Below are 17,977 nucleotides of genomic sequence, written 5' to 3'. Positions count from 1 at the left end.
CTTAACGCCATCATCTTCGCTCAAAAGAAAAAGAAAAAAAAGAATAAATATTAGATCGATATGGACATCAATAAATACTTCACTCAATCAGAAATACAGCATCATTCAGTCAGAAATGGCAGTGCGAATAAATTGTTCATCTGTAACGATTGAGAAGGGAAAATATTCACCACATGTGCTTTTGTCCTATTGCCTACATACAGGGAAGGGAACACTAATTAATATAAATGTTCATATCAGGCAAAGACAAAAGCAGGTGTGGGGAAAGAACCAATAACTACTCAGAAAACCTGTTAATGCTAAGGAAAATGTCTGAAAACATCATGTTAGATTGGGCATAACTGAAGTAGTTTCTACTTAAGGGGACTGGTGCAGTTTGAACTGTTGCTTAACCTGATTTACTGAGTGAAGCCATAGAAACAGGAACATTTTCAGAGGCACTATACCACAAAGTGGCAACAAGAACAAGAATTGGTCCCCAATTATGGAGTTACTCACTCAGTTGGGTAGATATTTAACCAACATTCAATATAGAATTCTGGTCCTAACTCAATAATTGAGCTTCTAAATAAACTATTAAATAATAGCAGCAATAGCAATACTGAGAGAAGCTCCCCTTTCCCTCTGTTTCAGCTCACAGATTTGATACCATTTCATTCTGTTGTCCCTTGTTCTCCATCTTCTGGCATTCACAGAATGAGATGGCTCCATAAACCTCAAGTACCAAGAGTCTCAGATTCCTTAGCCTCAACTGAGGGGTTGAAGATCCATTCAGATGTGAGTCACCTCATCGCGACTTAACTCCCAGCGATGTCTTCAGGTTCTCGTACACCACATAGCTGATGCTGACAGCTGGAATGACCTTCAGGAAGTTGGGGGCCAGGCCCCTGTAGAGACCAGTGGCCCCTTCTGTCTGGATGATTTGTTTGAAGAGCCCTGACATTGTCATCTGTGGGCTGCCCTCCAGCATGGCTATAGGAGATAAATGACAGTCAGCATTAGAGCCAAGGAACAGCAAAACTTGTAGTCATTTATAACCTCATCTAAATAAAATGAGGAAAATATTATATATTCCAATAAGCAGTGTAAATTAAGTGTGCATTGTTGAAGGTCTCACCTTGTGCCTGCATGCGGGTTCTGACAAGGGCCAGGGGGTAGCTGGCCAGCTGACCACAGGTGCTGGACACTGTGCCACATCCAAGCAGAACTAACACTCCCGGGTCAGTACTGTTGGCACCATACTTCTCTAACCAAGAGTTCTTCAATGTCTGTAGAAAAAGGAACATATTCAGAGGCTATTCCAAATGGAGCATCCAATGCAGTGAAAACATGTAACTAGAGATTTGTAAAGCCTTCTCTGGGTCTCTTACCTCATACACAGCCAGGTCCATTCCAGCATAGGGGATGATGCCCATCATGTTGGGGATGAAGCCCTTGTAAAAGGCACCTAGTCCCTCTCTCCTGAAGATGCTCTTTGCACAGTCAGAGATGCCAGAGCACTGACCTGTCTTTCGCAGGGCAAGCCGTGTTTTCAGAACCTGGTGAGCAGAAATAAACTGAAAATCTAGCAGGTGGCATGTAATCGAAACAAAAACATTACGAACTTTAAAATCATAAGTGTTTGTCCTCATCCTGATAACAATCACAGATGTAATCGTCCCAGATCTAATCGTAATGCTAGAGGGTGATGACTGACGGCTGCTCACCTCCATGGGGTAGATGGTGCTCTGAGCGATGACTCCAGCCATAGAGCCAGCTACAAAACGCTCCAGGATGCCAAGTGTCTCCTTATCACTGCCAATCAAACGCTTGATCTACACAAGAGAGTGTCCGTTGAAAGAAAAGTAAGGGGATGAGATAAGACAGGACAGACACTGTTAGAACATAAACTTGATCGTCACAGACAGAATTTAGATGGAGTTATAATTAACGGTATACGAGTCCAAACTCTCTCTACATTAAGAAAAATGATACAGGAGTAAGTGTTGCACTGCATGTAGTACCTGCTCATAGGCCATGAACTTGATGGCGGATTCAGGGGCGATTTTGATAATGTTGATTCCGTTCCCTCTCCACAGCGACCTCATCCCACCTTCTTTGATCATCTGGGTGAGCCCACTCATGATGCACATGTTGTTGCTACGGGAACCGTGGACCTGACAAATCAAGAATATAAAATGTTTCTCATGCAGAAGTCAAACGACCAATTAGATAATTAGGGCCGTATTCCGATTTGATCTGTGCGCTTAACTGAAATGTTCAGCCAAGTCTCCCATTGACGTCAATTAATGATTTAGATGAACGTTTACGTTGTGCAAGCTTATTATAAAACTCTGAATCGGCCCTTCCTTCTCAAAACATTTATTCAGTTATTTAAGTAATGAGGCATTAGCTCTGGGAATGTGAGTACAATGTGGAACAAGTCAAAGTGTACTGGGGTCAGTTGCACCAACCCACAGATGACTTGTTCAAACAGACCCACTGACGTCAATCGGGGGTCCACACTTTGCTATCACATAAAATCCTATCTACGCACTCCTGACTTATCTGCCACTGCAGCCAATCACATCTCAACAGAGAAGGTGTGCTGGCTCTCTGCCACAGTCATTGGTCGGCTGGATGAGCCAGGGAAAAACAAACAGCCCCTAGGACTCTTGACCCCATGTTTTGGCACATTTACATACTCATTAACCCATGTATGACGCTTAGGTAATCGCTCTTGCAACAGTTCTGTTATTTGCCTACAAGTTATGCAAGAAGCCCACTATCACTCAATGAATAGGTAATTGAGGGCAAGGTGTACCATTCCTAGGACTTCAAGTGTTGTTGGGAATACAGGGCTGAGGTGGTATCTAAGACAGTAGATCAAGGGCTTCTTACCTGCATGAGTACTTTGAGTCGGTCTAAGGGGGCGGTGAATGTTCGGGACACTGCTCCTGCACCTCCACCTGCTACCAGATGCCTCCACCACATCCCTGTCAGTTTCTCCTCTGTCGTGAAGTCATCAGGCACCATCAGATTGTCGCCTACGTCAAACAGCTAGACAGCAGACCGATTGAACATTAGTATAATTATCCACTACTAGCCCATTTATTTTGTCCCAATATACATTAGTTATCCAAGAGCAGCTGCAACAAGATGTTTAGTCAAGCTATAAGGGGTGAGCTGACATTTTCAGTGTGTGGGATTTCTAAGGCCTCATGTTCACACAAACCATTCACCTAGAGGTGACGAGGGACAAGCAGTATTGACAGCTAAATGTGCGTCAGAGAAGACTCTGCCCTCATCCCTTTAGAGCAAAAGTCACAGGTTATGAGGCTTTAGGTCAGTTGACTTAATGTTCCGAGTTAGGAAGCAAGTTGGATTCTATACGTTTCCTGTTCTGTTATTTCTGGGACACTGGTGTGTAATCAGACATTAAACCAGTTAAAACATAAGGGTGCTTCTGCTTTAATGCAGTGGTTCGGACTTGACATGCACTCCTGATATTATGAGGGTAAAGACTGAGGGAAATGTTCCCTCCTTGTAACATTGTTTGTTGCACAATGACCATCTAGGTCAGCCAGGGAGACTCCAGACATAGTTTAAGTCTCTAGAGAGGTGCCTTTGCAAAATCCATACCAGAGTACAGGCTCTATCCTTCTTTACCATGCCAGCACCAAATCACTAACTGAAAACTATTTAATGATAAGCAAGAACTTAGAAAATGTGAAATTGCCAGCACCTGTTATGTAAGTGTAATTAATACTACTGCCACATGTTAGTCTGGCCAAAGTGACTCTAGAGTGAATGCTGCTTGACATTTTGCCTGGCCTTTGTTAGGTGGTCATCTCATCTCCAAGGGAATACTTCTGAATATTTTTAGCCCCAGCTCAACCTACACAAGCTGTTCTGTAGCTTTTGGCACATTGGAGAGGTAAGCAGGCTAAGATTTAGAAGCAGCGTCGCTCATTCAGGCGTACAGTATTTCAATACCCCACCCACATGCTGCCCAAGATCATACTGTCCCGTGAAGGTGGTTCTAGGAACGCAGGGGATCATTTTATTCTCCTCCTACCACTTTACAAACATGATGATCTTACATAAGGGATAATTCAATTGGTATCGACATTTTATATAAGGGGTAATTAATTCAACCAGTAAATCTTTTAATTATAATCTTGTATTCAGAGATTCTGTCCTACCCTAATTAAGTCACGAATAAGATTAATTGGTGACACACCTCCATTGGTGTTGATCTATGTCATAGGATTAACATCCCCATTCACAATATTGAACTTTAAAGGCTTTTGTCAGTGGATACAGAGTGTACTCAAATTCATGTTAAATATAATTAAATTCTCTGCTTTGTGGATAGCTATTTCACATCCTCCCTCCTCACCGTGGAGTGTTTCCAGTATAGGGTGATCTCAGGGATGTTGTTCTCTTTGGGCTGTAGCAGAGGGTAGTTGCTCCACTCATTCCAATCAATGGTCATTGTTCCATTCTTATCCATGCTATTTAAAAAAAACATAAAAAGAAAACCATAAACTCTTGAGAATATGAATCAAACCAGTAATAATAGCTATATACAGACAACATTGACCAAAACCATAAGGAAACACTGTTTCATCCTAATATCTTACCTCTGTAGGACCTTCTCTGCATGCTGCTGGGATATGTGAACACCAAGGTCCTGGAGAGACTGCATGATCTCCTTAGAATCCATTTTATCTGAATCACAATGGAAGACAATTTATCATAATTCCACCTGAATCCAAATAAAAATGTGTATTTTATGGTAGCTTAGGCATGTTCTGAAACTAAGTTCGGATTTGTGCATAATAGCATACCAGTTCTTCTTCTGTCCAGGTTCTTGAAGACGAGTTTCAGATCTTTCTCCTGATCTTGTAAATAGTGAACAAACTCCTCAAAGACCATCTGCCCATCCAGGTCATTGTCTGCACTTTTCACCACTTTCTGCAGGGGCAAAAAAAACTAAATGATCAACAAAATAGCTTTCTTATAACAGACACCATGGAGGACAATAGAAAAGCAATCGACAAAAGTAAACCCAAGACTGGGGCTTATCTGGAGCTGACAGGAGGGTAAGGTGACCGTTGTGTGAATAATGTCAAACAGTGCATTCCTCAATGGTGTCATCACCTCAATATCCAGCCAAGACAAAGCACTTCAACAATGTCTCTGATAGGGCCTTGGTTCTTTGCCTCTGTTGAAAGCCATTGACTCAAACCTAGGCTAACATGTCCTTTATTTTAAACTAGTTTGTCCCATGTTTAAATGCCATTCTATGTGAGAGAGAACAACGTGTATTCACTTTCAAAATGTGACATTAGGCCTGTAACATGGACAGAAAGAATGCTCTCAATGGGAGCATTGTCACAGGTAACTGACAAAATAAAGGGAACATTTGAGTAAATGAGGGACACAAAGCATATTGAAAACAGGAGCATTCCACACAGGTGTGGTTCCTGAGTTAATTAATCCGTTAACATCCCATCATGATTTGGGTCATGTATAAAAATACGCAGTTGCCCATTATTTTGGCAACCATGGCTAAGAGATCAGTGACTTTGAAAGAGCGGTCTCAAAGGAGCATAGGGGGGTTAAAGGATGTGTGTGTCAGTCACCAGATCAACCAAATTGAACATTTATGGGAGATCCTGGAGCGGTGCCTGAGACAGCGTTTTCCACTGCCATCAACTCTCCAATAGAGTTACAGACACTTGTAGAATCTATGCCAAGGCGCATTGAAGCTGTTCTGGCGGCTTGTGGTGGCCCAACGCGCTATTAAGACGCTATGTTGGGGTTTCCTTTATTTTGGTAGATGCCTGTAGTTCAAGACAGTAGAGCAAATATCAACACCAGGCCAGCAACTCAACTGCTGATGCCTCAGTCTATTTTAGACCAGGTAGGTCGACAGGCTTAGCACAAGTTGGCAGGTCAACTTGTCATTAAGGATATAGATACATGTCCACGACACTAATACCCATGCTTGAAGACACGAGGGCTCAAATCACGATGCCAACCTCGGCCAAGAACATCATGTCTTGCCTCTGTGGGTCACGCAGTCTTGAGCGTCAAGAAACTCTAGTCTTGCATGCATGGGGCGGCAGGTAGCCGACTGGTAGAGCGTTGAACAAGGCAGTTCCAAGGCTGTCATTGAAAATAAGAATTTGTTCTTAACTGACTTGCCTAGTTAAATAAAGGTAAAATAAAATAATTGTAATTTAACAATTCCATCATGTTTCAGTGATTTCTTCATGTGCCTAATTGACAACACTGAATCTGCTGGTTTAGTGCTTAAGGTCACTGATATGCAATTAGACTATTAAGAGGCAAATTTAAACTTAAACTAGAAGCGGTTGCCAGCCAATAGTTTGAATGTGCAAGCCCAATGCACCATCACTGTAGAGAACAATAATAAATTGTCTATGCCTTCAGTGTTAGATTACAGTTAATGAATTATAAAACTGAGTCATTCAAAGAATTCTAACACTGATGAAGCAAATGCAATTCATTTTTCAAATATATTAATGAATATCAGGGGCCACATTCATCCCTCGGGGAACTCCTTGAGTAGGGGCTTAGAGTTTTTTAAAGCCTGTCTACATAATGTTATATGAAATGATGCGTTCTATCTTGATTTCCATGGGTCTGAATCATTGTTGCATTCAATTCCTGCTGAAACTTTTATGCATTATGGTCTGATGTGGTGGATTACATGCAACACTATGCAGTAGGTGAGACAAACCCTGACTACAGGAAGGAGGGGGTTGTACTTACAGGAAAGTACGACAGAATTGTTAAAAAAACGTATAGTTTAGGAAAAGCCTAATTAAATCACTCAAAATGTAAAACTTGCTGTGAAGTTCGCAGATGCATATAAATACATATGTTAAAAGAATAGAGTGCAAGTCTTACCTTTCGCCATTTCCGATAAATTGAACATTCTTGGGACGGTAGAAACACACTCAATTTGAAGAGCGATTTCAGCTCCGATGGTAGTCCATTGGACTCATAATACTCGAATTCAATAGGATCCGAATTCGGAACAGGCACATAAAGGCACAGGCCAAGCATGTTTAAATTTAAGATAAAGCCACTCCACAATAAATAAATAAATAGTACACCAAAGATTGATAAATTCCCTAGGCGTGTTACTACTAAAACGCCGGTAATGGAGTGCCTCGTGTTATAGAAATCTATGAAACCACACCCTTCTGAAAATAGACCAATTTTATTGGCTCCTATGATGATTTTTTGCCCCCCTGTCTCGGTAACGTCATTTGCTATCGACCAGTCACTGCATCATTCAATTGACAAGCCTTGATCTTGCGTAAAAGCTGCTCAATGACCCCCACCCCCTCCCTCAGACTATTGTTCCACATTCATGTCCTAGTCAGGAACTAAGAAACTCGGAAATGTCAGACTTGCGAACTGGTTGAAGTTACAAGCGTACTGCGTTCAACCAGTTAGCAAGTCGGATATTGCCGAGTTTCCTAGTTCTGACTATTTTAATTTTATTTTAATTTTATTTTTTATTAACAAATCAATACAGAAAGTACATAAGGGAACACAAGTATATATAGATTATATATAATGGACAATCGAGCTAGGGGGTACAAATATCACATTACAATTACACAAGGACCTTAAGGGACATACATACATTTACAATTCTAACAGCCTTTTTGTTAGTAGAGTATTTAATAGTCTTAAAATACAGTTCAATTTCTTTTTGTAGGGTAAGAAAATGTGTTTTTTTTGTTAGTAAATTTACATTTGTGTATATGAAATTTGGCCAAAAGAATAATGAAATTAATTACATAAAAATGTTTCAGCTTATTTTTATCGTATGTAAAGAATCCAAGCAGTACATCTCTCCACAATAGTGTAAAATCTTCATAAATGTGTTCAATTATAAATCTACTGATGTCTTGCCACAGTTTTCTTACATGTATATAATGCCAAAAAAGATGCAACACTGTTTCTGGGTGGTCATTACAAAAGGAGCAATTTGAATTTATGTTTTCCTTAAACTTCTTCATATAGTGGTTGGCAGGGTAATATTTATGAACAATTTAAAAGGAAACCTCCTTAATTTTGTTAACCAGTAGGTATGTGTGTGGCAACATCCAAACTTTTTTCCAACAGATATTATCAATAAATCCATTCCAATAAGGCATGACATAAGGTATAGATACAACATCCTGCTGAAACAAGGTTCGTATCGTTCTGTTGTTGAATGGACCAGAAGAGAAACAAATCTTTCCTACTGATGAGTCAACAGGGTCAATAGAAGGTAGGCTCTGAGGGTCAGGTCTTGACACGTTCCTGAATAACAGAGCAACACCTGAGGGAATGGCGTCTAAAACAATTGCAAAATCTTTAGGTGTTACAGGGACCTTGTAAAGAGATAAGAATTCCTTATAACTGAGTAAAAGACCCTCTGCATTTACCAGTTGGCTCACCAATAGGATATTATTTCGGAACCAATATTCTAAAAACAAAGAAGTATTTTTATACAATATATCCCGATTATTCCATATATAATATCTGTGTGGTGAAAAATTGTGTTTATAAATTAAGGACCATGACAAGAAAACCTGCCGATGAAAAGCAGAAAGTTTCACTGGAATTTTGTCAATATTATAATTGCACAACAACATGAAGTTAAGGCCATCAAAGTAGAGAAGACATGATGAGGAATACAATTCCAGATAGAAGTGGGTCTTCTTAGGAATTGTTTTATCCAAATTATCTCAAAAGTATTATTTAAAGTAGTAAAGTCCAGAAAATTCAGTCCATCATTCTCATAAGTGTTCATTACAACAGTTTTCCTAATGTAATGGGTACGGTTTCTCCCCTAGTTCTGACTACCGTTTGTTAGTCTACCCCTATGTGACGTATTATAGTGAGACTCGCTAGGCTAAATTTGGGGAAAATAACAAACATTTCCTGTTTGGAGATTCATCATGCCTTGATTGGAATTTGTGATATGTCAGTACTACAGGTTTTATAAGCAGAGTTTTACAAGAGGAAGGCTGCTTTGCAGTCTACCTCTACAATACATCATATATATGAGGTTATTAAATTGAAATTCATTCAATTCTTTATTTTCATCAATATTTGTCATTCTATATTGTCATTTAAAGCTGATTGATTCTACCAGCAAGATGGTCTGAGTTCAGCCAACACATCATAATAGCAACTTTCTGAGAATTTCCGGCTAAGACAGAACAAGCAGATCCTTAGATTGTTCCTTAGATTGTTATTTAGCCTTGTAGTAACAATGTTAACAACTGCAGGAATTATGAGATAACAAACTGTGCCTTTTATCAAATCAAATCAAATTGTATTTGTCACATGCACCGAATACAACACCTTACAGTGAAACGCTTACTTAAAAGCTCTTAACCAACAATTTAATTGTTTTTGGTTCAATAGAGATGAATTACATACATCTTTATGTGCACTAACCAATATCATAGGCTAATTCATTTGGGGTTCAACACATGAGGAAGTGGAAACACAAAACACATTAACTATAATACCCACTGCTAGTAGGCATTTTTCATCCAACAGCAAATGTAATGTCCTAAAAAAAACATTGCAGTTGTAGGCTACTACCCATGAGACATTTTGTGCGCCACTCCATATCTCAAAGCCATATTAAATATCTTGGTTGTAAAATACTTGCTACTGAGCTGTATATTGAGAGTTGAGAAATAAAAAATACCTACGGAAAGCTGATACCCTCCCCTCTCTTCGACAGGGACAAGGGGACGAAGCTTCCTAAACTGTGTGTTTCACGTAACTGCCTTTTGAAATGTTATACAATCAGAATGCATTTTTTTCTCGAGCGGGCCCCAGCAAGGGCACCTGCACAGGGGCAGACACATTCATTACAGGAATCATGAGGATAATATAATTTACTGTTTGATCAAATAATGCTTTTAGCTAGTTTTTATATTTTTTTAATAGTATTTTATTAGGATCCCCATTAGCTGTTGCTGAAGCAGAAGCTATGCATCCTGAGGTCCACACAAAACATAAAATATGACATAATACAGAACATCAATAGACAAGAACACCTCAAGGAATGAACTACACAAATTTAAAATAAGAACAATAGAACCAAAAAAGGTCCTACGGACACACATACATACACTAGTATATATAAAGTACTAGTCAAAAGTTTGGACACACCAACTCATTCAAGGGTTTTTCTTTATGTTTTACTATTTTCTAAATTGAAGAATAATAGTGAAGACATAAAAATTATGAAATAACACATATGGAATCATGTAGTAACCAAAAAAGTGTTAAACAAATAAAAATATGTTTGATATATTCTTCAAAGTAGCCACCCTTTGCCTTGATGACAGCTTTACACACTTTTGGCATTCTCTCAACCAGCTTCATGAGGTAGTCACCTGGAATGTATTTCAATTAACAGGTGTGCCTTGTTAAAAGTTAATGTGTAGAATTGATTTCCTTCTTAATGCGTTTGAGCCAATCAGTTGTGTTGTGACAAGGTAGAGGTGATAGAGAAGATAGCCCTATTTGGTAAAATATCAAGTCCATATTATGGCAAGAACAGCTCAAATAAGCAAAGAGAAAATGATAGTCCATCAATACTTTAAGACATGAAGTACATGAAGTAAGACAGGTCAGTCAATATGGAAAATTTCAAGAACTTTGAACTTTTCTTCAAGTGCAGTTGCAAAAACCATCAAGCGCTATGATGGCTCTCATGAGGACCGCCACAGGAAAGAAAGAAGTTCATTAGAGTTAACTGCACCTCAGATTGCAGCCCAAATCAATGCTTCACAGACTTCAAGTAACAGACACATCTCAACATCAACTGTTCAGAAGAGACTGCGTGAATCAGGCCTTCATGGTCGAATTGCTGCAAAGAGACTTGCTTGGGCCAAGAAACACGAGCAATGGACATTAGACCGGAGGACATCTGTCCGTTGGTCTGATGAGTCCAAATTTGAGAGTTTTGGATCCAACCGCCGTGTCTTTGTGAGACACAGAGTAGGTGAACGGATGATTTCCGCATGTGTGGTTCGCATCCGTGAATCATGGAGGAGGAGGTGTGATGGTGTGGGGGTGCTTTGCTGGTGACACTGTCAGTGATTTATTTAGAATTCAAGGCACACTTAACAAGCATGGCTACCACAGCATTCTGCAGCGATACGCCATCCCATCTGGTTTGCGCTTAGTGGGACTATCATTTGTTTTTCAACAGGACAATGACCCAACACACTTTCAGCCTGTGTAAGGGCTATTTGACCAATAAGGAGCGTGATGGACGGCTGCATCAGATGACCTGGCCTGCACAATCACTTGACCTCAACCCAATTGAGATGGTTTGGGATGAGTTGGACCGCAGAGGGAAGGAAATGCAGCCAACAAGTGCTCAGCATATGTGGGAACTCCTTCAAGATGGTTGTAAAAAGCATTCCTGATGAAGCTGGTTGAGAGAATAACAAGAGTGTGCAAAGCCGTCATCAAGGTAAAGGGTAGCTACTTTGAAGAATATAAAATCTAAAATACATTTTAATTTGTTGAATACTTTTTTGGTTACTACATGATTCCATATGTGTTATTTCATGGTTTTGATGTCTTCACTATTTTTTCTACAATGTAGAAAATATTAAAATAAAGAAAAACCCTTGAATGAGTAGGTGAGTCCAAACTTTTGTACATACAGTGCGTTCGAAAAATATTCAGACCCTTCACATTTTCCACATTTTGTTACGTTACAGCCTATTTCTAAAATGTATTCAATAGCTTTTTTCTCCTCATCAACCTACACACAATACCCCATAATGACAAAGCAAAAATTGGTTTTTAGAAATGTTTGGAAATATCACATTTACATAAGTATTCATACCATTTACTAAGTACTTTGTTGAAGCACCTTTGGCAGCGATTACAGCCTTGGGTCTTCTTGGGTATGATGCTACAAGCTACAAGCTTGGCACACCTGTATTTGGAGAGTTTTTCCCATTCTTCTCTGCAGATCCTCTGAAGCTCTGGCTGGGCCACTCAAGTACCTTCAGAGACTTGTCCCGAAGCCACTCCTGTGTTGTCTTGGCTGTGTGCTTAAGGTTGTTGTCCGGTGGGAAGGTGAACCTTCATCCCAGTCTGAGGTCCTGAGCACTCTGGAGCTGGTTTTCATCAATGATCTCTCTGTACTTTGTTCTGTTCATCTTTGCCTTGATCCTAACTAGTCTCCCAGTCCTTACCGCTGAAAAACATCCCCACTGTATGATGCTGCCACCACCATGCTTCAAGGTAGGGATGGTGCCAGATTTCCTCTCGACGTGACGCTTGGCATTCAGGCCAACGAGTTCAATCTTGGTTTCATCAGCCCAGAGAATGATGTTTTTCATGGTCAGAGAGTCTTTAGGTGCCTTTTAGCAAACTCCAAGCAGGCTGTCATGTGTCTTTCACTGAGGAGTGGCTTCGGTCTGGCCACTTCACCATAAAGGCCTGATTGGTGGAGTGCTGCAGAGATGGTTGTCCTTCTGGAAGGTTCTCCCATCTTCACAGAGGAACTCTAGAGCTCTGTCAGAGTGACCATTGGGTTCTTGGTCACCCACCTGACCAAGGCCCTTCTCCCCCGATTGCTCTGTTTGGCCGGGTGACCAGCTGTAGGAAGAGTCTTGGTGGTTCCAAACTTCTTCAATTTTAGAATGATGAGGCCACTGTGTTCTTGGGGACCTTCAATGATGCAGACATTTTTTGGTATCCTTCCCCAGATCTGCGCCTCGACACAATCTTGTCTCTGAGCTCTACGGACAAATCCTTCAACCTCATGGCTTGGTTTTTGCTCTGACGTGCACTGTCAACTTTCGGACCTTGTACTGAATACCATCTGAAGACCCTGTATATGTCATACATTACCATAACTGTTCCTGTATACTGCTGTATAAACTTACCTCAGTCTCCAGAGCAAATATATTGACAGACTAATCTACTTTTCTATTGAAACATGTTTCCTTGCCAACAAATCAAGTTTAAATGATACACCAACTCCCTGCGTCATTTGTTTGAGCAGTTAGACTGAAGCTAGTATATCCAAATGTATTTAATGAAAATCACAATTAATTGATCCAGGAGTTGAAGTCAACACTATATTCGTTTCTGATGCAGCTGGAATCATTTAGTCACTTGTCAGTACACTTGTAAAAAACAAGATTATATAAAACACTACTATATGCATATGTACAACAGCTAGCAATATCTATGCCACAATGCAGTTGAGAGCATACTAGGTATTATATATTATACAAAATCATCAAACTGAACATGGATGTTGTGTTAGTGTAATGTTCCAGGTAGGTTCCAGTCTGCTCTTCAGCTTGTGACCACAGATTTGTTTTGTGGCCTGCCGGAGGTCATTTTTCAGGGCTCTGGCAGTGCTCCTCCTTGCACAAAKGCGGAGGTAGCGGTCCTGCTGCTGGGTTGTTGCCCTCCTACGGCCTCCTCCACGTCTCCTGATGTACTGGCCTGTCTCCTGGTAGCGCCTCCATGCTCTGGACACTACGCTGACAGACACAGCAAACCTTCTTGCCACAGCTCGCATTGATGTGCCATCCTGGATGAGCTGCACTACCTGAGCCACTTGTGTGGGTTGTAGACTCCGTCTCATGCTACCACTAGAGTGAAAGCACCGCCAGCATTCAAAAGTGACCCAAACACAGCCAGGAAGCATAGGAACTGAGAAGTGGTCTGTGGTCACACCTGCAGAACCACTCCTTTATTGGGGTGTCTTGCTAATTGCCTATAATTTCCACCTTTTGTCTATTCCATTTGCACAACAGCATGTGAAATGTATTGTCAATCAGTGTTGCTTCCTAAGTGGACAGTTTGATTTCACAGAAGTGTGATTGACTTGGAGTTACATTGTGTTGTTTAAGTGTTCCCTTTATTTTTTTGAGCAGTGTATATACAATTTTTTTTAGCCTCCTGAGGGTGAAAAGGCACTGTTGCGCCTTCTTCACCACACTGTCTGTGTGGATGGACCATTTCAGTTTGTCAGTGAAATGTACGCCGAGGAACTTGAAGCTTTCCACCTTCTCCACTGTTGTCCCAAAAATGTGGATAGTGGGGTGCTCCCTATGCTGTTTCCTGAAGTCCACGATCATCTCCTTAGTTTTGTTGACATTGAGTGAGGAGGTTATTTTCTGGCACCACACGAGCCCTCACCTCCTCCCTGTAGGCTGTCTCATCGTTGTTGGTAATTAAGCCTGCTACTGGTTGTCGTCTGCAAACTTGATGATTGAGTTGGAGGCGTGCTTGGCCACGCAGTCATGGGTGAACAGGGAGTACAGGAGGGGGCTGAGCACGCACCCTTGTGGGGCCCCAGTGTTGAGGATCAGCGAAGAGGTGTTGTTAACTACCTTCACCACCTGCGGGCGACCCGTCAGGAAGTCCAGGACCAAGTTGCACAGGGCGGGGTTCAGACCCAGGGCCTCAAGCTCGATGATGAGCTATGGTCAATGAACAGCATTCTTACATAGGTATGCCTCTTGTCCAGATGGGACAGGGCAGTGTGCAGTGTGGTGGCTATTGCATCGTCTGGATCTATAGGGCGGTAAGCAAGTGGGTCTCGGGTGGCAGCTAAGTTGGAGGTGATATGATCCTTGACTAGTCTCTCAAAGCACTTCATGATGACAGAGGTAAGTGCTATGGGGCGATAGTAATTTACTTCAATTAACTTTGCTTTCTTAGGTACAGGGACAATGGTGGTCATCTTGAAGCATGTGGGGACAACAGACTGGGATAGGGAGAGATTGAATATATCTGTGAACACACCAGCCAGCTGGTCTGCGCAAGCTCTGTGGACGCGGCTAGGGATACCATCTGGGCCGGCAGCCTTGCGAGGGTTAACACGCTTAAATGTCTTACTCACGTCGGCCACAGAGAAGGAGAGCCCACAGTCCTTGATAGCGGGCCATATTGGTGGCACTGTATTATCCTCAAAGTGAGCGAAGAAGGTATTCAGCCTGTCCGGAAGCAAGACGTCGGTGTCCGTGACGTGGCTGGTTTTCCTTTTATAATCCATGATTGTCTATAGACCCTGCCACATACGTCTCGTGTCTGAGCCATTGACCTGGGACTTTGTCCCTATACCGACGTTTAGCCTGCTTGATTGCTTTACAGAGGGAATAACTACACTGTTTGTATTCTTCCATATTCCCAGTCTTTTTGCCCTCGTTAAATGTGGTGGTTAAATGTGGTGGTTCGCGCTTTCAATTTTGCGCGAATGCTCCCATCTATCCACGGTTTCTGGTTGGGGTAGGTTTTAATAGTCACAGTGGGTACAACATATCCTATGCACTTCCTGATAAACTCATTCACCGTATCGGTATATGTGTCGATATTATTTTCTGAAGCTACTCTGAACATATATCCAGTCCTCGTGATCAAAAAAAACATTGAGAGAATGCCAAGAGTGTGCAAAGCTGTCATCAAGGAAAAGGGTGGCTATTTGAAGAATCTCAAATATAAAATATATTTTGATTTGTTTAACACTTTATTGGTTACTACATGATTCCATATGTGTAATTTCATAGTTTTGATGTCATCACTATTATTATACAATGTATAAAATAGTCAAAATAAAGAAAAACCCTTAGTAGGTGTTCTAAAACTTTTGACCGGTAGTGTACAGAAGTATGTGGACACCACTTCAAATTAGTCGATTCGTCTATTTCAGCCACACCCGTTGCTGACAGGTGTATAAAATAGAGCACACAGCAATGCAATCTCCATAGATACACATTGGCAGTAGACTGGCCTTACTGAAGAGCTTAGTGACTTTCAACGTGGCACCGTCATAAGATGCCACCCTTCCAGCAACTCAGTTCATCAATTTCCTGCCCTGCTAGAGCTGCCCGGTCAACTGAAAGTGCTGTTATTGTGAACTGGAAAGTCTAGGAGCAACAAAGGCTCAATTGTGAAGTGGTAGGCCACACAAGCTCACAGAACGGGACTGCCGAGTGCTGAAGCGCGTAGCGCGTAAAAATTGTCTGTCTTTGGTTGCAACACTCACTACTGAGTTCCAAAATGCCTCTGAAAGCACGTCAGCACAAGAACTGTTTGTCGGGAGCTTCATGAAATGGGTTTCCATGGCCAATCAGCTGCACACAAGCCTAAGCTCACCATGCGCAATGCCAAGTGTTGGCTAGAGTGGTGTAAAGCTCACCGCTATTGGACTCTGGAGCAGTGGAAACGCGTTCTCCGGAGTGATGAATCATGCTTCACCATCTGGCAATCTGATTGACAAATCTGAGTTTGGCAGATGCCAAGAGAATGCTACCTGCCCGAATGCATAGTGCCAACTGTAAAGTTTGGTGGAGGAGGAATAATAGTCTGAGGCTGTTTTTCATGGTTCGGGCTAGGCCCCTTAGTTCCAGTGAAGGGAAATCTTAATGCTGCAGCATACAATGACATTCTAGACGATTCTGTGCTTCCAACTTTGTGGCAACAGTTTGAGGAAGGCCCTTTCCTGTTTCAGCATGACAATGCCCATGTGCACAAAGCGAGGTCCATACAGAAATGGTTTGTTGAGATTGATGTGGAAGAACTTGACTGGCCTGCACAGAGCCCTGACCTCAACCCCATCAAACACCTTTAGGATGAATTGGAACACTGACTACGGGCCAGGCCCAATTGCTCAAAATCAGTGCCCGACCTCATTAATGTTCTTGTTGCTGAAAGGAAGCAAATCCCTGCAGCAATGTTCCAACATCTAGTGGAAAGCCTTCCCAGAAGTGTGGAGGCTGTTATAGCAGCAAAGGGGGGAGCAACTCCATATTAATGCCCATGATTTTGGAATGAGATGTTCGATGAACAGGTGTCCACATACTTTTGGTCATGTAGTGTATATTAGTGATTTATTTTTCATTCATCTTAAAGAATTGTTAGAATGTTTCTTACAGTTTGACAGAGTATTTTGTGTAGATCATTGACCATTATTTTATTATATGCATTTTAATCCCACTTTGTAACATATTAAAATATGAAGATATCCAAGGGGGTGAATACTTATGATAGGCAGTGTACCTACCAAATACTGTATATATGAGGAACATACCCACCTCTGCAACGTGGTCTCAGAGCATTTCATATTATTTTGTACGTAAATCTGAGAGACTTCATTTAGTATGATATGTTCATTTTCGTATGGTATGTATTAATTTGTTTATGTCTATCATCCATTTCATTTGTACAATATGTTACAAATTTGCATAATGTACAATATGCTACAAATTTGCAAAACATATGATATGTTGTGAATTCCAATTTGATATGGTTGACACTAGCTAGGTGGCTAGGTAGCTAACACTAATTTTAGCTATCACTAGTGGTTAGAGTTTTAGGTTTTAGGTTAAAGGGTTAAGGTTAGGGTTAGGCGAAGGTTTAGTTAACATGCTAGGTTGTTGCAAAGTAGCTAAAAAGTAGTAAGTTGTTGCAAAGTTGCTAATAGCTAAAATGCTAAAGTTGTCTGTGATGAGATTAAAACATGCAACCTTTGGGTTGCTAGACGTTCGTGTTATAAGTCCACCATGCAACCTTGTGGATGCTGACGTTTGCTTTATACTCCCACCCATCCACCCCCTTAAGTAACCTTCTATCAAATCAAATCAAATTTTATTGGTCACATATACATATTTAGCAGATGTTATTGCGGGTGTAGCAAAATGCTTGTGATCGTATGTAACCCAGTGGAGGGTGCTGAGGGGAGGATGGCTCATAATATTAACCTGGAAACCATGTGTTTGATGTATTCGATACCATTCCACTTATTCCATTCAAGCCATTACCACGAGCCTGTCCTCCCAAATTAGTGTTCCACCAACCTCCTGTGATGTAACCATACCAAACGTAACATATTATACTAATTTGCATGTCTCGGATTTACATTTACTATGTTAAATCTAGTCTATGA

At 41.1% G+C, this 17,977-nt stretch overlaps 1 protein-coding gene across 1 annotated transcript; it reads right to left on the bottom strand.

Annotated features, from left to right (window-relative positions):
• Positions 1 to 415: 415 nt before the first annotated feature.
• Positions 416 to 7,224, bottom strand: slc25a25a (solute carrier family 25 member 25a). The gene is made up of 10 exons (XM_023979130.2): positions 6,925 to 7,224; positions 4,833 to 4,959; positions 4,626 to 4,713; positions 4,382 to 4,496; positions 2,881 to 3,039; positions 2,004 to 2,156; positions 1,707 to 1,814; positions 1,371 to 1,538; positions 1,118 to 1,268; positions 416 to 972 (listed from the first exon to the last, which is right to left on the bottom strand). Exons 1-10 carry the CDS (start codon positions 7,081 to 7,083, stop codon positions 788 to 790), a joined length of 1,413 nt encoding a protein of 470 aa, XP_023834898.1. The 5' UTR covers positions 7,084 to 7,224; the 3' UTR covers positions 416 to 787.
• Positions 7,225 to 17,977: the final 10,753 nt, after the last annotated feature.

The sequence above is a fragment of the Salvelinus sp. IW2-2015 genome, linkage group LG33 (genome assembly GCF_002910315.2).
Source record: "Salvelinus sp. IW2-2015 linkage group LG33, ASM291031v2, whole genome shotgun sequence".
Lineage (NCBI taxonomy): Eukaryota > Metazoa > Chordata > Actinopteri > Salmoniformes > Salmonidae > Salvelinus > Salvelinus sp. IW2-2015.
The sequence above is the reverse complement of the archived record's forward strand: the minus strand, read 5'-3'. Positions and strand labels throughout refer to the sequence as shown.

Coding starts and splice junctions, on each gene's coding strand:
- slc25a25a (XM_023979130.2), bottom strand. CDS start 7,083: ATGCTTGGCCTGTGCCTTTATGTGCCTGTTCCGAATTCGGATCCTATT. Junction 4,960..6,924: donor TTTATCGGAAATGGCGAAAG/GTAAGACTTGCA, acceptor TTGCCCCTGCAG/AAAGTGGTGAAAAGTGCAGA. Junction 4,497..4,625: donor GCAGAGAAGGTCCTACAGAG/GTAAGATATTAG, acceptor TTTTTTAAATAG/CATGGATAAGAATGGAACAA.